Below are 25429 nucleotides of genomic sequence, written 5' to 3' on the forward strand. Positions count from 1 at the left end.
TTATTACAACAATTGTTTTGTTTATTCACTTCACGATTTAACAACTTTATTTATTTCGCAATGAACAACTTACATTATTTATTTATTTATTTCACCGAGAAAAACTTCGAGGGGAGTGGATCGGGAGGGGAGAAGACGAGGGAGGAGATCTGTGAGTGAGGAGAGACGATGAGGAGGGGACAGAGGTTGAGGAGCGGCAGAGGTTGAGGGGAGAGGGGTCAGAGGTTGAAGAGGGGGGAGGGGAGGGGAAATGAAAATCCTGCAGGTGTGACACTGTTTAACAGGTCGACACACACATTGATGAGTCACTCTGCACCTGTGAAACACCGGGATGACAGTTGAAAGCTCGGTCGGGATTCAAACCCAGGTTAGACACCTCAGAGCGAGTGCGGATTCCTCTCAGACATCGTGCTTGTCCTGTTACTTTCATCCTCCATTTGCTTTCCCATTCCGGAGATGCCTCCATGAAGCGAGCCACCGTATCACCATGGAAACCAAGTGGTTTTAGCACTCGACGTTGATTGTTTAACACGTATATTTATCTCACCTGGAACGAAGTTCAGGTGAGCTTATGCGATGACGCGTCGTCCGTCGGTCCGTAAACACTTGAAACTTCTTCTCCGAAACCGCTGATGGGATTGCGACCAAATTTGGCACAAATGATATTTGTTTTGTTGTGACTAAATTTTGTTCAACGCACTAAAAAAACTCGCCGTCTAAGGGGTTTACCGGGGGTCAAGTGGATCCAGGTTTAACCCCCAAAATAGGAATTTGCTTTTTCTCAAACTACACAAACGATTTCGATGAAACTTCACCACAACCTTCATCCCCCATGATGTACCTGAGTTTATTCAAGGCAATAAAAAAAATCTGCTCCTTTGGGGATCTACGGGGTGAGGGGTGGGAGGTGTTGCCCCGGGGTGGGAGGTGTTGCCCCGGGGTGGGAGGGGTTACCCAGGGTGGGAGGTGTTGCCCCGGGGTGGGAGGTGTTGCCCCGGGGTGGGAGGGGTTACCCAGGGTGGGAGGTGTTGCCCCGGGGTGGGAGGTGTTGCCCCGGGGTGGGAGGTGTTGCCCCGGGGTGGGAGGGGTTTCCCCGCGGTGGGAGGTGTTGCCCCGGGGTGGGAGGGGTTGCCCCGGGGTGGGAGGGGTTGCCTCGGGGTGGGAGGAGTTGCCCCGGGGTGGGAGGGGTTGCCTCGGGGTGGGAGGGGTTGCCCCGGGGTGGGAGGTGTTGCCCCGGGGTGGGAGGGGTTACCCCGGGGTGGGAGGTGTTGCCCCGGGGTGGGAGGTGTTGCCCCGGGGTGGGATGTGTTGCCCCGGGGTGGGAGGGGTTGCCCCAGGGTGGGAGGGGTTTCCCCGCGGTGGGAGGTGTTGCCCCGGGGTGGGAGGTGTTGCCCCGGGATGGGAGGTGTTGCCCCGGGGTGGGAGGGGTTGCCCCGGGTTGGGGGGTATTGCCCCGGGGTGGGAGGGGTTGCCCCGGGGTGGGAGGTGTTGCCCCGGGGTGGGAGGTGTTGCCCCGGGATGGGAGGTGTTGCCCCGGGGTGGGAGGGGTTGCCCCGGGGTGGGGGGTATTGCCCCAGGGTGGGAGGGGTTGCCCCGGGGTGGGGGGTATTGCCCCGGGGTGGGAGGTGTTGCCCCAGGGTGGGAGGTGTTGCCCCGGGGTGGGAGGGGTTGCCCCGGGGTGGGAGGGGTTGCCCCGGGGTGGGATGTGTTGCCCCGGGGTGGGAGGTGTTGCCCCGGGGTGGGAGGTGTTGCCCCGGGGTGGGAGGTGTTGCCCCAGGGTGGGAGGGGTTGCCCCGGGGTGGGAGGGGTTGCCCTGGGGTGGGATGTGTTGCCCCGGGGTGGGAGGGGTTGCCTCGGGGTGGGAGGGGTTGCCCCGGGGTGGGAGGGGTTGCCTCGGGGTGGGAGGGGTTGCCCCGGGGTGGGAGGGGTTGCCCCGGGGTGGGATGGGTTTGCCCCCAAAATATGTATTTTTTTGTTTGTTTGTTTTATAGTCTTATGATGTTAGTGTTATTCTACATGCTAACCTGTCTTCGAGCAACCATTGAAATTGGGTTAAAATACCTGTAGTCGGTGTATTATACTGTTTATTTGACCAGGTGAGCACCCCGATGTTTTATGTTGACGAGAATATAAGATCCATCGCTTCGCTGACGGAAATACCAATCTTTGCTGAGATGGTTAATCTATGGGGGAACAAAAAATGGTTTCCTGGAAGATCCTGCTCTCCGTGCAGGTATACCCAATGTCACGTGTTGGCATTTGCAGTTTCGACACGCGTGTCCATGGACCCACACAAAAAACTATTATTATTATTTATTTTTTTTGTATCACAAACATTCCCAGGAGGTACCCGAATCCACCGTAGTTTGATTCATTGAAATCCATTAATCCATTCTCAAGTTACAACATGTCAAACAGACACACAGACAGAGAGACACAAACAGACAGACAGACAGACAGACATGACTCCTTTTATAATATAGATATAAGATAGATGTTTAGCAATCTACTGACAGCTGAGTTTCTCCATTCTGCTTGGAAGAATAAGATGAAGAAGAAGAGGAAGGGGAAGGGCCTGTGCTTTGTTTACGCCCTTTCTCCAGAAGAAGAAGAATGATCATGGCTGAGTTTCTCTGTCATGTTTTCCGAGTTTGAAGAAGAAGATTTATCAGAAGCAGATCGTTTCTCTGTAATGTTTTCCGAGTTTGAATAAGAAGTTTCTCGTTGAGTATGAAATGCAAAGCTCGAACCAACATGATGGAAATCCAACACGAGGTCGATGGACGTTATTTTTATACTGGAAGAGTCGACCTGTCGCTTCACTGATGGACCAATTAGTCATCATGTCTCTTGCTGCTAGAAGGGGAAGGAGGAGGGAAGAGGAGGAAGGGGGGAGGAAGGGGAGAGGGAGGGGTAAGAGAATGGAGGGAAGGGGTGGGAGGAGGAGGGCAGGGGTAAGGGGTGGGAGGAGGAGGGCAGGGGGAAGGGGAGGGAGGAGAAAGGGGAAGAGGAAGAGGGGAGGGGAAGAGGAAAGAGGAGGGGAGAGGGGAGAGGGGAGAGGGGAGAGGGGAGAGGGGAAGGGATGTACTGCATATATTTATTTTGGGGGGGGGGGCTTTTACAGGACCCTCGATTTCGGGGAGAAGGAAAGGAGAATAAATTTACCCATGCAAACAGAGCTTTAACATCAGCGTTGCCCAAGTAAATAGAGAAATTGTAATAACCTCTGCCACCACACATTTACATAGTGTTTATGCCTTCCCACCAGACCCCACACTTCCTCTTGATGCCGAGGGCACATTATCGATGTTGACCTCCCCACCACCCTACCGCCCACACCCACAAGTGATTCCGTGGACACATTGCCAATGTTACCCTCTCCCCTTCATGAAGTTGTATTTGTACCCTGAGTCTGGAGATTGTAACTAAAAAGATGTGGCCGTGGATAAGGAACAATGGCGGACAGACAATGGTGTACATATACACTACTCACAATAAGTTAGGGATATCGGCAGGTTCTTCGGTGTGGTTGGTGTTGTGTATTAATTATGTTGAAAAAAGTTGTTGGTCCTAATTCGATGGTTATTAACGAGTGTGAAAAAACACAGCATTCTTGATTTCAATACCCCAACCCCTATAAAAAAAATAAACTCACTCCCACAATATCCCTCTCACTCCCACAATATCCCTCTCACTCCCACAATATCCCTCTCACTCCCACAATATCCCTCTCACTCCCACAATATCCCTCTCACTCCCACAATATCCCTCTCACTCCCACAATATCCCTCTCACTCCCACAATATCCCTCTCACTCCCACAATATCCCTCTCACTCCCACAATATACCTCTCACTCCCACAATATCCCTCTCACTCCCACAATATCCCTCTCACTCCCACAATATCCCTCTCACTCCCACAATATCCCTCTCACTCCCACAATATCCCTCTCACTCCCACAATATCCCTCTCACTCCCACAATATCCCTCTCACTCCCACAATATCCCTCTCACTCCCACAATATCCCTCTCACTCCCACAATATCCCTCTCACTCCCACAATATCCCTCTCACTCCCACAATATCCCTCTCACTCCCACAATATCCCTCTCACTCCCACAATATCCCTCTCACTCCCACAATATCCCTCTCACTCCCACAATATCCCTCTCACTCCCACAATATCCCTCTCACTCCCACAATATCCCTCTCACTCCCACAATATACCTCTCACTCCCACAATATACCTCTCACTCCCACAATATCCCTCTCACTCCCACAATATCCCTCTCACTCCCACAATATCCCTCTCACTCCCACAATATCCCTCTCACTCCCACAATATCCCTCTCACTCCCACAATATCCCTCTCACTCCCACAATATCCCTAACTTATTGAGTCGTGTATGTAGATGTATCTACTTATGTGGAAGTGACGTCGTATCATGAAAGAAGATCACACAAAAAGGGGGAAAATAAAATAGCACAACAAAGGCGAGGCACCGGGGGGTGGGGGGGGGGAGAGGGATAGGAGGGGGGTTGAGGGGGGGGGCTGCTTCGTTCGTTGATATACGTACTTTTTAGCTCACCTGGAACAAAGTTCAGGTGAGCTTATGCGATGGCGCGGCATCCGTCCGTCTGTCTGTAAACACTTGAAACTTCTTCTGCAAAACCGCTGATGGGATTTTGACCAAATTTGGCACAAATGATATTTGTTGTGTTGTGACTAAAGTTTGTTCACGACATTAAAAAAACGGGGTGTCAGGGGGTCTGCGTGGAGCCATATTCCCCCCCAAAATAGGTATTTGCTTTTTCCCCTGAAACGACAAACACTATTTCGATGAAACTCCCCCACAACCTTCACCACACGTGATGTATAAATGTTTGTTCACTGCATTACAAAAGGAGGTATGTGGGAGTGGACCCCAAAATAGGTATGTTTTGTTTGTTTGAAGTCTATTGATTATGTCAGTATGATTCTCCCTGCTGCCCTGTCTTCTGGCAACCATTGTAATTGGTTTAAAATACCTTTAGTCAGTGCAGTATACTGGTTATTCTACCAGGTGAGCGCCAGGTGTATTGCCCATATTTTTACTCTTTAAAGGAAGGAACTAAATAAAATACACTCAATCTGAGGAGGAAGCAGGGGTGTTCCACCCATTACCAAGCTGCTTGGAGAGTGCTCACCAAGCAGCTCAAGCACACAAGCAAGCTTTATTAAACAGAAACCGATCTGTTCTGACGCAGGGCATACTGGAATTGAGTGGACAAAATGGGGGGAATTAAGACCCCAAGCTGAGCGACCTGAACGGAGGCTGACCAAAGATAAGCCTGTTAGTGTAAATTATCTTAAAAATACACACACAAAGACACAGTTTTCCTTCATGTAATCCATTGGAGGTGGAGAGGTATGTATGCAACGTTTGGGGGTGCTACGTTTCATGGTTTTGGAGTTATGGAGGACACACACACACACACACACACACACACACACACACACACACACACACACACACACACACACACCTTTTTATTATTATAGATATATTATGATTCCACAATGTTTGTTGATGTAAGATGTTTATGTGAGAGATTGGGAAATATGTTACAAGTTCCTTCAGGATTGTAAATTTTATCTGGGACGAACGAGCAATTTATACCGGATTATGTTTCAGAACGAACCACGATTTGTCAAGAAAGATCTTGTTCTGATTACATCGTTGGTGAGAAGGGGAGGACGAGAGAAAGAGGGGAATGGGGTAGTGGGGAAGAGAGAGAGAGAGGGGGGTGGGGTAGTGGGGAAGAGAGAGAGAGGGGATGGGGAAGTGAGGAAGAGAGAGAGGGAAGGGGATGGGGTAGTGGGGAAGAGAGAGAGAGGGGGGGTGGGGTAGTGGGGAAGAGAGAGGGGATGGGGTAGTGTGGAAGAGAGAGAGGTGGATGGGGCTGTGGGGGAGAAAGAGGAGGGAGAGAGAGGGGGATGGGGGAGATGAAGGGAGAGAGAGAGAGAGAGGGAAGGGGATGGGGGGTGGGGGATGAGAGAGGAGGGAGGAGAGGGTGTGGATTAAGAAAGGCCTTTAATCAGCAAACACAAGTTTGGACTATCCCCTCTTCCTGGTTGGACATCGTTCAATTAAACAAACCTTGGGTTTTGTGACACTTGACAAGAGGGAAAATCGAGTTGGAAAATAACTAAGTGGAATAGAGTGAAGGAAAATATGAACAGGGAAATAAAACAGAAGAAAAAGGAAAGAATGAAAAGGAGAAAATATGGAATTTTAAATTATCTGTAAATGGAAGGAAGAAGAAGAACCCCCTCCTCATTTCCCTTCACTTACAAAGTCTTCTCAAGTTGTTCTGATCCAGCTCCACCTTCTCCGGATGCTCCACCGGTCCTTCTGTGGAAATGACTAAAGATTAACAAAAATTACAAGATGTGAAATTCTATTGTTTTTATGTTTATGAAGATTTATTTTATCTTTTAACGAAAAATCTAAACACAACAAACATGGGGGAACAGACATGGAACCTCCATTTTGTATTAAATAAATTATAATTTTCATCGATTCATGAAGGAAATTTCCCAACATTGTCCTTACACTTCCCTCTCATGTAGTAAAATGGAGTGATCGCCAATTCGTTTTCTCCACAACACAGAATGAATCTTTCCTTCTTCACTGGAATTAAACATCACATGATTCCAGGAACAAGTGAATGATTCAAGAAACATGTGAATGATTCAAGAAACATGCGAATTATTCAAGGTACATGTGAATGATTCAATGTGCATGTAATTGATTCAAGGTACATGTGAATGATTCAAGGAACATGTGAATTATTCCAGGTACATGTCAATGATTGAAGCAACATGCGAATTATTGAATATGCATGTCAATGATTTTAGGAACATGTGAATGATTTATGTTGATGTGAGATCGTTCTTGGTGAAATTAATCTGGTGATCGCTCCGAGATATGTCAGTGCACCTGTGAAAAAATTATAGATTGAAAAATTCCCTTTACCAACTTAGTATTTTTAGCTCACCTGGACTTTAGTGCGGTGAGCTTATGCGATCGAGGATTGTCCATAGGTAAGTGAGGGAGTGCGGGAGTGAGTGAGGGAGTGAGGGAGTGAGTGAGGGAGTGAGGGAGTGAGGGAGGGATTGAGTATGAAAACACTCAGTCATTATCGCTTGAACCAAACACTGAGTTTGGACATGAGCTTCATATCTGATGCCTGGTGAAAGGTGAATTAATCACATTCAAATCTGCGCTCAATAAGGGGAACTACGGGGGTTTTTGACCCCCAAAATAGGTATTTGCTCTCTTCTCCGAAACTACACACACAATTTTGAAAAACTTGATCACAACCTTCATCACCCATGATGCACCAAAGTTTGTTCACAGCATTAAACATATCATAGTCTGAGAGGGTCCGTGGGGGGTTGAGCGACTGTTGCTCCTGATCCAGGTGAGCTTCAGGACCCGCGGTCCTATTTTATTTTTTAAGTTTCCCTGGATTCACCCAATGGTTGATCGATCAAAATGGAAATGCCTGAATTATTTTGTCCAGCCTTTCATAATGTTCATTGATCAGTTGTTTTTATCATAACAATAAATAAATTATTTGAAGATGGAAGTGAGAACAACTCATTCACCTGACATGTTTCCACGTGACGCATCACTGTGTAATCAGTGTGTGTGTTTCATGTACAACACCTGGAAATATTGACCAAAGGTTTCTGCATCGTTTGTGATGTTCCGTGAACACTTCACTGAACAGAATTCATTTTAACAACTTTTACACAAACATTCTTCACTTTTACAAACTTTTACAATTACAGTTCATGAGAAGAATAAAACAATGAATGAATGATCAGTAACATCGACTTGGATGTTAAGTTTTGCACAAACACCAAGTTCATTTTCTGATTCCTCACAATCTCCTCATTCACCTGTAAAATGTTTGTTCTCGGTACAAAATAAGATTTCTCTCCCTCACGGGCCGATACGCCGACAATCCCGGATCACAACTTTGTGGATTTCATGTTATGAATTTTACAATTGATGAAAAATGATTTAAATTCTGTTAGTCTTGTATTTCTGGTCCATAATGTTTCTTTATCATAAAAAAATTAACTAGAACGGCACCTGGTAGAGCGCATACCTCCACCAGGCTGCACAGTTTATGTTTTGTATCCCCTGAAAGACCGGATCTGGATCCAGACCTGAACCAAAGTCGAATCGGCTTGTTATTGTCACCCAACCAACTCATTCACCAAGTTTTGTCATAACTCATTCACAACTTTTTGAAATATCGTGTGACGCAGGATATCGTTTTTGGCCCCAACTCTCCATGATGTGGAATCAGTTAAAAATTCTGTTCCGGATCTGGATTCGGATGTTCCCCAAATCGGATGAATTCGTCCTCGTCACCCACCCAACCTATCCACAAAATTCCGTCCGATTCCATCCACAATTATTTGAGATATCCTGCTTACAGACAAACAAACAAGACAGAGACAGACACATAGACAAGGGTGAAAATACAACCTCCATCCACCTTCAGAGGCAGAGGGAATACGTGGAATGTAAGAAAGTTATTTCCTGGAAATTTATATTTCCGGAGTGGAACATATTTTAGTTCCTCATTCACGTCATCACCGATTTTTCCAATCACAATACTTTGATTTCCTGAATCCCTGCTGGAATTCCAACCTCTAGGAAAGGATAACATTAAAACGAGATTTTAGGTGGGACGAAGAGCAAAAGCAAATCAAAATGGCCTCCAAATCAAGCTACAGACGGTGTATCCTCCATCATTCAAAATCATTACTTGAAAAACCTGAGACTTCATAGAACATGATACTCCACGCAGTGTTCAAGTCTTTACTTCACTTTTAATAATATAAACAATTTAAAGATAATTTTTAAAATCTGGAAGTTTAACGCAACTACACTGTACCCAACACGACCACACTGTACTAACACGACTACACTGTACTAGCACGACTTCACTGTACTAGCACGGCTACACTGTACTAGCACGACTACACTATACTAACACGACTACACTGCACTTGCACGACTACACTATACAAACACGACTATACTGTACCCAACACGACTACACTGTACCAACACGACTCCACTGTACTAACACGACTCCACTGCACTAGCATGGCTACACTGTACCAGCACGACTACACTGTACTAATACGACGATGAGTCACAGTTGAGGAGATGGAGGCTTTATTGATCACCATAGAACACGGCGTCAATCGACATCTTACAGAAGCATATCGGTGGCCTCTTCTTCACCCTCTCACGTGCAACTCCCTCTCATCATCATCATCATCATCCTCATCATCATCATCAGCGATATTGATCTTTGCATGGCTGATGACCCCATGATGATCATGTCCATGGATGGGTTTCACAAACTACACTTATGCAGTACTGAGCCTACACTATTTATTTATTTGGCATTGGGGGCGGTGTACTTTGAATGTGTCTGTTCTTGTTTAACTATTTGGTCAAAAGATAAAAACATCTTCATAAACATAAAACAAGAAAATTTCACATCTTGTAGTTTTTGTTCTTCTCTAATAATTTCCACAGAGCATCTGTGGAGCATCCGGAGAAGGTTGAGCTGGATCAGAACAACTTGATAAATCTTTGGAAGTGAAGGGAAACGGAAACAGGGTTCTTCTTCCTCGCTCCATTTACAGATTATTTAAAATTCCATATTTCCTCCTTTTCATTCTTTTCTTTTTCTTCCATTTTATTTCCCTCTTAAGAGAACGGCTTCGGGGTCACGACCAAAATAAATCTCTTGTTCGATGTCGACATATATCATGGTTCTTGGAGGTATTATGAAGGTGATTTGTGTTATCGTGTTCAAGTTTATAATTAATTAAATTTGAATAAAGCGTTAAAGGTGTATAAATAAATTTATTCAGGCTTTTACCGCCGTTTTACCCAGTGTCTATTACATCACCCCATCTAACACGTTACATTAGTTATTCATACCTGTTGTTTGTGTGATTTGTAACCCATTTCCTCCATTATTGATCCCTCTCCTCTCTTAGATCTCCGACCATCTCTAATATATCGAGGATGAATCCCCTCTTACAGTCACTCCTTCGAATCAAACTCCCAAAATCTCTACTTAATATAAATATCCAGTCATTTATCTGATTTGCGGAACTGCTTTCCGGGGATGATTCAATCTAACTTTCCTTCCAGGGACTTCACGTTCCTGTTACACCAACACATCATGTCGTCTCCCATCACTACGTGTAAATATTTCTGCCCTTGTGAACCCCACCTCTCCCAAGCCCCGTGGTTTCAGATATTTCCTCCCCTCCCATCTTTAGTTTTCTCCTGTTTGTTGGATACCTTGCTTGTTGCATCTACCTGTTGTGTACACCTGTTGCCCCACTGAAACCATGTTTGCTTTTTACCCTCTGTAACCTCACTCATCCTGATCCATGATGTGGTACACAATAAAAACATTATCATTTGTTCATTTTCTAGAATTTTTACCTCCGCCACCAAAGGTGGATGTAGGTTATGTTTTTACCCCTGTCTGTCTGTTTGTCTGTCTGTCCGTTTGTGAACAAAATATCTCAATAAAGTTGTGAACGGATTCGGACGAAATTTGGCAGAGATGTACCGTATTTGACATCGACAAAATGTTTTTATATTTTGGTGAAGATGCGGATTCGGATCCGGCTTGTAGAATTTTTTAAGTGATTCTTCAGTCTTCACAATTGGGAGATAAGACCAAAAATGATACACAGCAGGATATCTCAAAAAGTTGTGGACGGATTTGGAGGAATCTTGGTGGACCGGTTGGGTGTCTGACAAGGACAAACATATTCGATTTTGGTGAAGATCTGAATATGAATTCGGATATGATAATTATTTATTTTTTCAGTGATTCTTCACCATTGAGTGATGGGCTAAATTCAGCATATAGCAGGATATCTCTAAACGTTATGGACGGATTTGGATGAAACTTGTTGGACAGGTTGTGTGTGTGAGAAGGAAGAATCGATTCAATTTTGTTGAAGATCCGGATCCGGATCCAGATCGTCGAATTTTGAAAGTGATGCTTCGCCATTGGGAGATACGATATATCGCAGGATATCTCAAAAGTTGTGGATGGATGATTTTGATTAAATGCGATCCTGTATTGTGATTTTCTGGTCTACTCTGGGATACAAATTGTAAACTGTACACCTGGCGGAGGAATTGCTCTCCAATGAGTGCCGTTCTCTCTCTTCCCGTTTCTCTTCCATATTTGTGCCACGTTTTGTGTTCCCTTAATATTTTTTGATGAAATGTCCAGTTTGTGTCACTCACTCTGTATCTTCTCCAGGAAGTTCTTATTGAGCGTGATGAGCCCGTCCAAATTCTTCTCCTCCTTCGAGAAGTCCAGAACTGGGAGCGGTGTCCTCTTCACGGATTTAAAGTCTGACATGGTCGTGAGCCTTGGAATAAAAAGGAAAAACATCAGTTTTAGAAATTATTGGAGGAGAGAATATTGTTAAAATAATACATTTTTACATAACAAAACAGGTTATCTGTAAAAGAGTTGTAAATAATTAAAAATAGAAAATAGATCGAGTGAATTTGTGGAATAATTTGTATTTTTATTCAGAAGTCTCGATTCCAGAGGAGCCTAATCGAGAATGAAGTAAACAGGCAGAAAAAAAACGATGAACAGGATGGAAAGAGAGTGTCGGTGAGGGTTGGAGAGAATGAGGTGTGCTTTGGGGAAAGAATAAATCAATGATGAATGACATGCTGAAAGATGAGATGAAGAGCACGAGGCAAGAAGCAGACTTGGTGAGTCAGTTGGTCCTGGACTCGGCTTCCTGACAGGAGATGGACAGAACAAAGGACAAGTTCCGAAGTGATGGGATAGAAAACCATCTGTCTGCAGAGACAAGACCTTGGTGAGAATAATCCAACAAGGTGTTTGCGGCAGGACATGGGACAACACCATTCTCAGAAGTAATGTTTGTTACCATCTGTTGGTGTTCCCATCTGAGGTCCTCGGACAAGACGCAGAGAAGCCAGGTTCAAATGTTATAAACCATGTCTTTGTCCATTGTCCATCGATCTCCATGTAATTCATGTATCCAGGTTCAAATGTTGTAAACCATGTCTTTGTCCATTGTCCATCAATCTCCTTGTAATTCATGTATCCAGGTTCAAATGTTATAAACCATGTCTTTGTCCATTGTCCATCAATCTCCTTGTAATTCATGTATCCAGGTTCAAATGTTGTAAACCATGTCCAATGTCCATCAATCTCTTTGTAATTCATGTTGATGTACACTATCTATTGAAGCACTTGTCATGTACTGTTAGACAGTGTATTGCGTTCCATGCATGGATAACACTTGCATACCTATGATTCCATATGTAAGAAATTGTTTATTTTCTCTGACTTTGCAACGTTTGCTGGGTGAGATGTTCATTGTGAAAGTTGATGAGTGTAAAGATAACAAGCATTCTTGGGGAAAAATGGCATGGGTATAGAAAAGGCCCCTCTATATCATATGTGCCATGTGGCAAACTATAGAAAAGAAGGGACATTCAAAAAAATCTCGTGTGCATGCTGGAGTACCCTTGTGTTCTTAGGAGGAACCAAGTAATGCTCTCGAAAAGTTCATGTAAAGGGGCACCCTACATCTGGCAAATAAAATACATTCACTTCTTCATGCAGCTGTATCAATCAAATTGGCACCCATTAATATTTCAAAATACATATTATATTTTAATATTCACCTTACATGAATTTCCCCGAGCAACGCTGGGTACTTCAGCTTGTGTTTTATATTTTGAACACTGTAGAAAACAAATCCCCTTGTTGGCACTTCCAAAAACCTCCAGTTTAACAGTATTTGGAGAAACGCAAATTTCCACTATATTGACCAATCAAATTTGACGCTCACACTTTCAACCTTGGAAAATATCGAGATTCAGACAAAGAAATGTAGATCGTGCTTGGAAACGCAAACCAAGAGTTGAAAAGACCCTTCCATGCCCTTTTCTCAAGACAGTGTGGGGTAAGGTGTTTTATGAATTATCTTCAGAAATGGTTTGGAAGGGAATGAGGAATAATTAGAAAGAGCAGTTGAAGAAAAAGGTGAGCAGAAATAATAGAGGGACATGGAGAGACTAAGGTGAGCAGAGATCATGGAGAGAAGAAGGTGAGCAGAGATCATGGACAGACATTGAGAGAAGAAGGTGAGCAGAGATCATGGAGAGAAGAAGGTGAGCAGAGATCATGGACAGACATTGAGAGAAAAGGTGAGCAGAGATCATGGAGGGACATGGAGGGAAGAAGGTGAGCACAGATCACAGATGGACATGGAGAGAAGAAGGTGAGCAGGGTCAAAAACATCAGGATGTGCTGATAACGTGTCGGATACCAATGCAGTTTCACCTTTTTAGCAGGTCCTTGGAAGCCTGAAAAGGAAGAAAACAAAGAATGAGATCCAGATATTTGAATGAATTAATGTTTGTTTTTATTTATTAAATACGAGAGAGTTCACAGAACACGATACCCCACACAGTGTTCATTTACGTTCTTCAATTTTAATAAAAAGATGATTTTAAAGATCGTCATAAAAAATATCCAGGTGTTTAGTGTTCCTGAGGCAATATTGATCACCATAGACACTGCATTATGACGGCATTGAGTCACAGTTTAAGAGATGGAGGCTTCGCGTGCATGGGGTAATAAACCAAAGATGTTTTCAATTTGAAAAGGAAAAGATAAATTTGATTTTAATTTTGAAACAGTACTTCACTTCCCTTTGGTGAAAACACGCGATAAGGTAAATCTGTAACCCGAACAGTATTCACATGAACAACGTTGAATTGTGCAGGAACAAATTATGTGAAGTAGTTGTTTGACCATAATTCATTCTAATGTTCTCCAGGTGGATACACACAGGCAACTTTGACTACCTGGATAAACATGGCACTGGATAAACCAAAATAATCGCGATGATCCAGCACATGATGAGAGCCATGATGTCATGGTACCTGGAGGTCCACATGAGCATCCCTTGGATAAAATCCTTGGATGAAATGATTGAAACCCTCAACAGTGACCAGGTAGTCGTGCTGTATCACTGCTTTGGAGACCATGACATGAACTCACTCTCATCCCAAACCTTCATTGTGATAAAACCTAAATCTCACTTCATGATGACATAAACACACCTGGAAATGCATTCACTCACCTTTCTAGACAATTTATTTAATCATTTTTGAACCGTTGTATCGTATACTGCACCTTTACCATTGACCGTGACATGAAACAAGGCCTCAACTAAAAGCTTATACTTGAATAGTGACAGACTCCCCCGAAACAATATATTTTAAACAGTAAAACTTTTGCAATACGTTTACGATAAACCACACCTGCAGAAAGGAAATGGCCTCCAGATCCTGGAGTGCTGTGTCCATTGCGGATTTTCCTTGACGTAGATCCTCCATCTGCTGCTCCAGTTTCTCCCTCTGCTTCCCAAGAAGAGAAAGCTTCTCCATTTTCCTCTTGTTTATTTCACTCTTCATCAGATCCACAGATTCATTCACAAATTGGCACACCAACCTCCGCTTCTCCTCCAAACTGTCCTCAGCATCTCTGCTGGAGTACTGGGAGGAATAATTGTTTGAATTATTCCAAAATCAAGAAGAGACTGAGAAAATGTAGAATCTAACAAAAGGTACAATGGATTATGGCTGATAGGATCAGATCACTGGTACCAGGAGTAAATTTTGAAGGTAAAATGAAGTGGGCACTCTCATCTACAAAGCAAAGGATTTTAACTTTTATTTGAGTAAATACCCACTCTTTCTGGGACTAAAATATGGTCAGAGAGGTAATAATGGACAGTTGAGAGAACAGGAAGAAGGATGTTGAGCCATAGCCTGACAGTGACAGGAGTGCTTGGCTGAACTCAACACTTGTTTTTATCTATATATATATATATATACATATAGTTACGGTTTTTAGAACCTTCACTTTGTAAATTTAGTAGTAAATTTCCTATGTACATTTCCCCTTAATTGGCTGTTAATTGTTTGCACCTTAGTTAGTCCATCGCATCACATAGCAAATAATAGGCTTCCCTCAATAGTTATCTCATTATTATATGTCTCAGGTAAGGCTCTGTGTCCACTAGTTCATCTTGCGTTGCATCAAATGAAATAAGGTAGAATCCTCTTTCAATTGCCCCAAAACGCCAGTACCAACTGCATTGCCTCCATTGCCAACTGCATTACCTCCATTACCAACTGCATTCACCGCCATTGCCATGTGCTCCAACTCGGGGAAGAAGGGCGTGGCCCACCCATCGTCATCAAGAGGAGGAGTCAGCCAGCCCCGATCAACCAACCGAGAATGAGTGGGTTTGGCTTGAGAGGGCGGAGAGAGAACGATCAAGTGGTTCGTGAAGATTTGAGGGTGTGGCCTATATAACCCGTTGCGAGGAGCCCCCACCTGAGTTCTGAGGGAGGTGCGCTGGACGAGACGAGTGAGGAGAGTCCCGAGGGAGAGAAGCCGCACAAGTGTTCCGTGTGTTTGAAGGTCTTCATTCTTCAACTTTAAATAGACACAGACTAATTCACACGGGAGAGAAACCGTAAAAGAGTTCCATGGGTGTTGAAGGAGTTTCGAGGACGCAGGAGGCGGAGACACGCAGAGGATCCGGAGCGTGCTCGCCGTACCAACCAACACAGACGGCAACTGCCGGAACCAACCTCCAACGAACAAGGGCGTGCACGAAAACCGCGACGTCATGCCGCGATCCTCGGACCTCCAGCCCTGCCGTTTGCACGGACCGGAACCTCATCCAGCCCTGTGGTCCCACCTTCTCTTCCAGCCATTCGTTCCTGCCTTCATTCCCCATTCGTGTGAGTCTGCCTGTCGTCCGTCCTTTGTGTTGTCTGGGGTATAAGTAAGCTTGTTATAAGGATTGACCTGTGTCTTCTTCTTCTTCTTCTGTAAATTACTTTCGTTTATTTCCTTCTCCTTTGGTTTCTTTGGTTGTGTAAATAATAATAATAAATACCTGTTCCTCCTTCACTTTGGTTTTCATTCACATCCGATCGCTTTAGTAATTTCCCAATTGAGTTCCTGTGGTGCGATTTCGGCCAAAGCTCCGCAATCGGGTTAGTCATTGTTAACGGCCCGCGCCGCAGTTCACTCGCTCGGCGCAACCAATCAAATTACACTGCGGCACGGGCGGGGGTGTTTCCTTGCGTCCCGGAAGGTGCTGGTACTTAGGTCATAGGACGGATAGGCCTAATACCCTACCCAGCGCTGACCGGGCGTGACGTCATACCCTCAGGATCGGCGACGGCCAGTATAAAGGACAAGCGGTTAACCCCCCCTTGGCAAGGGGAGCACCGTCGTCCCAGATCCGTAACAATTGGTGTCTGGGAGTGGGATTTGAAGCCCGAACCAAATGTTTTATATCTGGAAAAATTTGGTCAAAATTTGGAGCGGCCAAAATTTTTATTAATATCCAAATTAAAATCGTGCCATGGATAATCAAGGCGACCGGATGCCAGTAGGGGAGCTAGGAGAGGGTTTAGAGTCAACCCAGGACCCCAGGGAGGAGGTGGGAGTAATGCGGGAGGAAGGCAATACGCATTGGGTAGCGGAGGTTTCAGGCGCACAGGATGGCGGCCTCGCGCACGAGGTTTCGGGCGCTCAAAATGGCGCCTCGCGCGGGGTTGCGGCAGCCGCACCCGCAGCACCAGTGGATTTGAACCTCTTTATGATACAAATGGAGGCCCTTATGGTCAAGACGGGTGAGCAATTCAGGAATGACATGGGAAACCAAATTGGAGGATTGGAAAACAGAATGGGGGAGCGATTAGAAAATCAAATCGGGGGGCTAGAAACCAAATTTGAGGGTTTAGACAACAAATGTGAGGGATTAAACAGCAAATTGGGAGGAGTAGGGAACAAGTTAGGAAGCAAATTGGAGGGATTCGGAAGCAGATTAAGGGACAAACTGGGGGGCATAATTGGCCAAGCCAAATAAATTAATGAGGGGTTGGCGAGGGGGCAAGCCGCATATGAGATAAGGGAGGCCGAGAGGGAGGTTAACTGCAGGTTGAGCGGGAGGGGCACACGGGTGCACGACGAGGTAACGCGGGTCGAGGAGCGCAGGTTGAGCAAGTCGGAGCAAGGCACAGGTAACTGGACCGGGGTAGAAATCGCGACCCGGGATGTGGGGAAGCCGGCGACCGCTGAGGTGGAAGAGGGAATTTTAATAAAGCCAGCGGTTGTCGAGGTGAACAAAGAAAAAGAAATAGTTGGAATTGAAATTGAAGAGAAGGCAGAGATAGGAATGAAATGGGGGAAAGTGATGGATAATGTGCAAAGTCTGAGTTCACATCCTGATGCCGTACTTGCTAATCCTTATAAAGATTTGCAGGTGCGCGTGGAGAGGAGGATCCCAAGGGTGAGTAAGGTGGTATATGGTGTTAAGAGGTTTTGCAGGAGGATGTTTGGCGTGAAAAGAATTTTCGCGCGCTTGGGATCCCAGCGTACCGCGGGCGTTTGTGGGAGGTCCGTTGGGCGCTGTGTGAGTGGAAATGGCACGCGTGTGAGGAAAAAGTGTGCGTCGGAGAGTGAATGTGTCACAGAGTGTGGAAGTGAGAATGAATGCGACAGAGAGTGAGAGCGATACAGAGTGTACGTGCGGTGATGAAAGTGATACTGAGTGCAAGCGAGAAGGCACGTCAGAGCGTAAGTGCACAGAGTGTGACACGGAGAGTGAGTTGGTGGTGGAGCGGGTGCGAGAATGCACACTTGGAATGGTTGAGCGTGTGTGAGGAGGCACACCTGAGTTGGTGGTAGCGCAGGTGCGAGAGAGCACATCGGAGCACGTAAGTGGGTGGATGCAAGAGGGCAACCCCATGAGTGGTACGGAGTACGTACCGGGAGAATGTGCGCGAGAGGTGTGGTGTGTAACAGAGGGTGCAGTGGTGGAATGGATGGAGTGTGTGGAATGCATGAGAGGCGCTGAGCCACCGGGTTTGGTGAGTGTAAAAAGGAACGAGTGGTGTGAGCATGTCCGGGGAGCATCGACGTGGACCGGGGCAGCGTTTAGGGCGACGGATAGCCGACGCGAGCACTCGGTGCGCGGTGCGCTTCGTTGGATGCGAGGCCCGGCGTGGGTCGGTGCTGCGTCGCTCCTCTTCGGAGTGTCGCGCACGATCCGGGCCTTGCCCCGCCCCGCACGGTCGAGTCCGGGCCTTGCTGGGCAAGGCGACTGGTCCAGTTCAAGGGCAGGTAGGAGGGACCGGAGCGGTGCCCCCTTGTGGTTGTGGCATTCTGGCCGGGCAAGACCGAAAGGCTCCGCGCCGAGATGGTGCGTGGAATCTCGGCCCGAGCAAACCGCCTCCCTTGAACCGAATGCCGGACGGACTCAACCCACGGTAGACGAACCACCCGCATTCGTTGCTCGGCTTTGCGAAGCCGAGTTTTAATGATGTCATGACGTACCGAGAGGCTCAGATATAGCGGACTGTGATGATGATAGTGTTTCGATTCGAAATTGGGGATAGTGAATAGGATTGGCAGTAATGATTGGCAAATTTGATGGGCAAAAATGATTGGCAGTGATTGGCAAATTTTGATTGGCAGAAAAATTGGATGGGCAAAAATTTATAGTGGGAGATGCCCGATGTGGTGGGATGGCAACTCTGCCATCCCTCACACCCGGGCACATGAGCACAAATTATGGGGTTTTGGCAGTGTAAGCTCGCCGAGGGAGGGTTTGGATAATTGTATAGGGATCTAGAGGAATGACAATAGGTAACGGTAGCGGTAAGTAGGGACATTGTACAAGTAGTCAGGGACGTAGAGAGGTTAGAATGGTTGTTAATGACGTGGTATGTGCTTAGTTTAAAGGGAAGACGGGGAGCACCAAGTTAGAAGGATACCAGGTAGTTCAGATGATGCAGTTGTGCGTGCTGGTGAGCATATTGAAATGAGGAATTGAGGGGCAATGCTCGGGGAAGATGTGTGTATGAGCGTGGGAGAATTTGGGTGCCTGAGGCAATGGTTAGGAGAGTTGGAAGTGTATGGTGAAAAGTGGGTTGGGAGGAAGGAGTGTGCAGGAAGCACCAGGTGTGTGAGCACAGGTGTGCAAGTGAGTGAACAGGTGTATGGAGAATGGTTGAATAGCTGGTATGGAGTATGGAATGGATGGTGTGGAGTGAGTATGATGGAAAATGTGGAGTGGAGTGGTTGGTGCGAAGGGAGTGTATGGGGAGGATGGACCCCTATCACAAATACACGGGGAGGGTAGTTTAAGAGTTAGGTAGAGGGTATACGTAAATTGTGGTTGGATATTGGCATCTGTGGTGCATGGGGAAGAATGGTGTTTGGATGGGTGCATTAGTGACGTGAAAATGGCTGGGCGTGTGGCCTGCTAGAGGGATGATTGGTTGGGCGCTCCGCCACTGTTAGGATGTCGGCCAGGTGAGGCCGCAGGTGGCTCTGGGAGCCGTCAGAGTTGTGGATGGGGCCCGTGGATCCGGAGGACGGACCCGGGTAGCCCTGTGCCAGAGAGGGCACCGAGGGGGTAAGTGCCAGGGAGGGCCTTCTCCAGTTAGATAGGTAGGGTGAAGAGCTAGGCAAGCCCGGGAGACAACTTCAGTGGCGGAGGCGCACAGGTAAGTAGACCTGTTAGGGGAGCCACATGACTCAGCCCCGAAATTGTGCAAAGGCACAGGGAGTTGAATCGAGGGAGTCAGACCCCATATTGATGAGCACCACAGTTTGGTCAATGGGAAGTGGTTTTTAGAACCGCATAGAGTAAGATAGCCAATGGATTGGCAGGGAAAGACCCCAGGTAGTGTAAAGTGTGTTTATGTCATTTAGGAAGTAGATAGGATTGAAATCTCCTCGCACCATCTGCAGCCGCTCACCTGAGGTGATGACCGAACTACACACCATGCCATGTTTGTTTTTTTGTGCAAATGTTTTGGAAATGTGAGACGCATCATGATGTGGGTGTGACATTGTGCTTGATGTTCCATCTCTTCCTCCTTATGAGGAATTGATGAAGAATTTGGATGATGGCAAATTTGGTTAGTGGGATTGTGATGACGAATTTGGTATTAGGAGATATGGGGAAGACGTGACGGTAGTGACGAATTTGTAAATTGTTTGTAAATACTGGGTAAGGGGCAAGGGTGGAGTAGGTGACAGGTGGGGTGACGAACGCTAGGGACGAACTTTCTCAGCTCGCTCCCATGCGCACCTCACCTTGCATTACCTTTGTTGATGTGTACCCTTGTGACCTTACCCCTTGCTAACGCTGCATCTCTGTCTTCCTTCCCCGACCCATGGATCGTGCTCTCTGGGCACTGAGGGGGAGCGTGCGGGAGTCCGCCATTGTGTGCCCGAATCCCCGCAACTAGCTGCCTGCATCGATGCACCACTTTATGGACCACGTTGTTGTGGCCGCGCACCACCATATGGACCACAGTACTGTGGCCAAGCACCACTTATGGACCACAAGTTTTGTGGCATGGCCCCTCTGCTGGGACCGGCCACGATGGCCCAAGATATTGCTTGCGGACCTCGGTGAGGTGGCACCAAGCCATACAGGTGAACCACCCAAAGTCGGCCCCTGTTGGCCATAAATAAAAAGATGGACGCGTTGTGTGCCTTTTTATCTTTGCAAATAGGCAGCAAGCAAGAAGAGCAAGAAAGACAACATCAGGAAGAACATCGGCCAGCAGAGCAGGAGCTGAGAAGAGAGTCATCAGTTTGTTATTCTTGAAATGTGATGACATGTGTGAAATGAGCAATGGATGGTGCTTTTCATGCTGATTGTGTTGATTGGTGCTTTATGGTGCTTTGGTGTTTATTGGTGCTGGTGCGTCGATGCAGTGCATGCTGTCTCTATCCTCCCTCCCACAGGATTTTCTTTTTGCTTCCCAAAAGAAATCACAGGTCCTGGGCTGCGTTTTGTAAATAGCCAAAATAGTGTAACTTGTAAATAATGCTCCCCACCATTCATGTTTAGTTTGAGAATTAATTCCGCAATTCGGTTATCCTGTGAGCGTGAATCTGTTAGGTAGGGTGCAACGTAATAGCGGGACATATTTATTTGTGTTTTAAAACTGTCACACTCAGGGTCAGATTAATTGTAGAGGGAATTACACCTGAGTGTCACACTAAGTTAAAGTTTTGTCGGCCCGAGACGTGCCGTGAGGAATTAGGGTGCTGTGTTACGGTTTTTAGAACCTTCACTTTGTCAATTTAGTAGTAAATTTCCTATGTACATTTCCGCTTAATTGGCTGTTAATTGTTTGCACCTTAGTTAGTCCATCGCATCACGTAGCAAATAATAGGCTTCCCTCAATAGTTATCTCATTATTATATGTCTCAGGTAAGGCTCTGTGTCCACGAGTTAATCTTGCGTTGCATCAAATGAAATAAGGTAGAATCCCCTTTCAATTGCCCCAAAACACCAGTACCAACTGCATTGCCTCCATTGCCAACTGCATTACCTCCATTACCAACTGCATTCACCGCCATTGCCATGTGCTCTAACTCGGGGAAGAAGGGCGTGGCCCGCCCATCGTCATCAAGAGGAGGAGTCAGCCAGCCACGATCAACCAACCGAGAATGAGTGGGTTTGGCTTGAGAGGGCGGAGAGAGAACGATCAAGAGGTTCGTGAAGATTTGAGGGTGTGGCCTATATAACCCGTTGCGAGGAGCCCCCACCTGAGTTCTGAGGGAGGTGCGCTGGACGAGACGAGTGAGGAGAGTCCCGAGGGAGAGAAGCCGCACAAGTGTTCCGTGTGTTTGAAGGTCTTTGTTCTTCAACTTTAAATAGACACAGACTAATTCACACGGGAGAGAAACCGTACAAGAGTTTCATGGGTGTTGAAGGAGCTTCGAGGACGCAGGAGGCGGAGACATGCAGAGGATCCGGAGTGTGCTCGCCATACCAACCAACACCGACGGCAACTACCGGAACCAACCTCCAACGAACAAGGGCGTGCACGAAAACCGCGACGTCGTGCCGCGATCCTCGGACCTCCAGCCCTGCCGCTTGCACGGACCTGAACCTCATCCAGCCCTGTGGTCCCACCTTCTCTTCCAGCCATTCGTTCCTGCCTTCATTCCCCATTCATGTGAGTCTGCCTGTCGTCTGTCCTTTGTGTTGTCTGGGATATAAGTAAGCTTGTTATAAGGATTGCACTGTGTCTTCTTCTTCTTCTGTAAATTACTTTCGTTTCTTTCCTTCTCCTTTGCTTTCTTTGGTTGTGTAAATAATAATAATAAATACCTGTTCCTCCTTCACTTTGGTTTTCATTCACATCCGATCGCTTTAGTGATTTCCCAATTGAGTTCCTGTGGTGCGATTTTGGCCAAAGCTCCGCAATCGGGTTAGTCATTGTTAACGGCCCACCCCGCAGTTCGCTCACTCGGCGCAACCAATCAAATTACACTGCGGCACAGGCGGGGGTGTTTCCTTGCGTCCCGGAAGGCGCTGGTACTTAGGTCATAGGACGGATAGGCCTAATACCCTACCCAGCACTGACCAGGCGTGACGTCATACCCTCAGGATCGGCGACGGCCAGTATAAAGGACAAGGGGTTAACCCCCCTTGGCAAGGGGAGCGCCGTCGTCCCAGATCCGTAACAATATAAATATACAGACTTGGCATTTAATATAGTTTTTTTTTTTTTTCTTGACTTGGGTTTACTTTCTGAACTCGGTATATCAATCTGGTGAGTTTCTTTTACGCTTCGGTGATTTATTTGTTAAAAGAACCAGTGTCACTGATTGTCTGTCGCAGTAAGAAGTCAATAACAGGATTATATCACAGGTGGTGTGACAAAATGTATGGACAGGTACATTTGACGATTGGCTTCACAATCAGGTATATAACGGTTGTTGCGTTCTGTATTAGTGGAAAACAACCGCTGCAAATCTACAAAAGTTATTGCCGCTTCCCCTGGAGATGGTCCGTCAACTCGACAATGCCGTTTGTCATTTAGTGGTGGCTTTACGAAATTCCGGCATGAAACAGCATGCTATTGCTCGGGAGTATGGCATCACTCAAGGTCAGATGTCAAAGATCCTGAAACGAAATGCTCAGAGGGGTATCCCTACTCCAATACCGAGGTCAGGACGTCCCCGCAGAACCACAAGGAGGGATGATCGCCAGCTGCACTGGTTAGTCCGCAATGGCCATACCAAGTCAGCTAATCGGCTTAGGGCTGAGTGGCAGCAACTGACAAATGTGCCTGTATCCAGAAGGCTAGTCAACCAACGACTGGTTCAAGCAGGCTATCGTGCCAGGCGTACCCTGAGAAAGCCACGTCTGACCAGACAACACCGCCAGCGCCGACTGTAGTGGGCCAGAGAGCACCGCCAATGGCAGCCAGGACACTGGAATCACATGATCTTCAGTGACGAGTCTAGATTTCTGGTCTATCGTCAATATGGCCGCATCTGAGTGCGCAGACAAGTGCATGAAGCCGACAACGAAGATTGTATAGTGCCAAGAGACCAAGCTGGATGTGGTGGGGTGACCATTTGGGCTGCTTCGTCAATGCCAAGAGCCGTCGTCAATCTTCACTTTCTTCCTTATCCTCCTCTCCAACACCCTTTCCAATACCTTCATTCCATGCTCCATTAACTTTATTGTTCGGTACAAGCCACACTCCAGAGGGTCACCTTTCCCCTTGTATAGAGGGACGAGGGTACTCTGTTCCCAATTCACTGGAATGCGGCCTTCTTTCACCACCAGATTACAGATCTCTGTCATTCTCTTCACACCCCAATTTCCTGCTGCCTTCAACATATCTCCCACAACTCCCGTCGGCCCTCCCGCTTTTCTACTCTTCATTGCTTTTATCGCTTCCTCAACTTCCTTCTCAGTTATCTTCTCTGCCGGTCCTAAAACTGGGTTACTCTCTATGTTGCCATCCCATTCATTCTCTGTATTCAACAGCATTTCCATATATCTTTTCCATCTTCCTTTAATTCCACCTGGGTCCACAACGATTTGTCCCACTTCATCCTTCAAGCAACTCATCCCCATCACATCACACCTCTCTTTCGCTATCTGCTTTGCAATCCTGAATACTGCTCTCTGACCCTCTTCCGAATCCAAGCGTTCTCCGAACATTTTCCGACATGCCTCCTGCGCCTTTGCCACCTCTTTCTTTGCAGCCTTATAACTTTCATGCTCTGCTGTTTCTGCTCCCGTACCCTTCGCCTTCTGCCACTCCTTGAACTTCTTCCTCTTCTCGTCAATCCTCTTTCCAACTTCATCATCCCACCACCATGTTTCCGAGTGCCTCGGTGGTCCTTTTGTCCATCCACATACCTCACCAACGGCTCCCAACAGACGAGCTTTCATTGACATCCAGCCACTTTCAAGCTCAACCACATCATCGTCTACCCTACTCAGCCTCTCTTTTAATGCCTCCCTTAGTCACCTCTTTAAACCTCCACACCTTCATTCTCGGTTGGTACTTCACCCGCCGAGCTCTCCTCGCACCTTTCACCCTTATGTCACAGACAACCAAGTGGTGCTGTGAAACAGCCTCCTCCCCCGGGATCACCTTTGTGTCCTGGAGGTGCCCCCTATCTCGCCTACGCACCATCAGGTAGTCAACGGTTGTCGTCGACCCACCTGACGTGTATGTAACAAGCTTATTATCCTCTTTCTGGAACTGAGTATTACAAATCAACAAATCAGCTCCATCAGCAAACTCCAAAATCCTTTCACCTTCTCCATTTCTCACACCATATCCATAACCCCCATGAACTCCCTCAAAACCATCCATACTCCTTCCAACATGTCCATTTAGGTCTCCTCCTACCACAACAACTTCCTCATCTTTCACGTTTCCCATCAGCTTCTTTATCGCACACCAGAACTTGTCCTTCTCTTCATCGCTCCGACCAACCTGCGGAGCATATCCCGAGATGACGTTCACCAAGAGCTTTCCAATCATCATTTTCACCATCATCAACCTATCACTCACTCTAGTCACACTCACCACACTGTCTACAAACTCCTCAGAAAACATGACACCAACACCATTCACGCCCTCCAGGCACCCTTGCCACACAAACTTGTATTTCTGTCCCTGCCTACCCTTCACCATTCTCACACCACTTCCCCTCCATCTCGTCTCTTGCACACAACATATGTCCACTCTTCTTCTGACCAATACTTCCAACACTTCTCCTGATCTCCCTGTCATTGTCCCTACATTCCATATCCCAAACCTCAGAAACCGATCTCCACTTCGGGTTGTACCCTGCCCATATGTAGTTGTAATTGTCATGGTTCTCTTTTTGAGGCAATGTTTTTATGGCCGGATGCCCTTCCTGACG

General features: G+C 46.6%; 2 protein-coding genes across 4 annotated transcripts in view; both read right to left on the reverse strand.

The window, feature by feature from the left end:
* LOC137418362 (E3 ubiquitin-protein ligase Midline-1-like) overlaps positions 1–25429 on the reverse strand; it is a 466393-nt gene that overhangs the window by 415566 nt on the left and 25398 nt on the right. Inside the window, exons 4-7 of one of the 3 annotated variants that reach the window (XM_078770846.1) lie at positions 14449–14682; positions 13463–13485; positions 11368–11495; positions 6465–8715 (exon numbers count right to left, since the gene is read on the reverse strand). In XM_078770846.1, the coding sequence (XP_078626972.1) occupies positions 8495–8715; positions 11368–11495; positions 13463–13485; positions 14449–14682 (606 nt within the window). In that variant the 3' untranslated portion in view covers positions 6465–8494. Of the gene's footprint in view, positions 1–6464; positions 8716–11367; positions 11496–13462; positions 13486–14448; positions 14683–25429 lie in introns of those variants that run through there. The other 2 variants (XM_078770847.1, XM_078770845.1) reach the window with 2 other exon arrangements.
* Positions 1–25429, reverse strand: part of LOC137418230 (E3 ubiquitin/ISG15 ligase TRIM25-like) — a 1962167-nt gene that overhangs the window by 62037 nt on the left and 1874701 nt on the right. Inside the window, exon 14 of the transcript XR_013621986.1 lies at positions 6337–6396. The gene's annotated coding sequence lies outside the window, so the exon portion shown is untranslated. The remainder of the gene's footprint in view (positions 1–6336; positions 6397–25429) is intronic.

Source organism: Myxine glutinosa, chromosome 1 (assembly GCF_964187855.1).
Source record: "Myxine glutinosa chromosome 1, kmMyxGlut1.1, whole genome shotgun sequence".
Taxonomy (NCBI): domain Eukaryota; kingdom Metazoa; phylum Chordata; class Myxini; order Myxiniformes; family Myxinidae; genus Myxine; species Myxine glutinosa.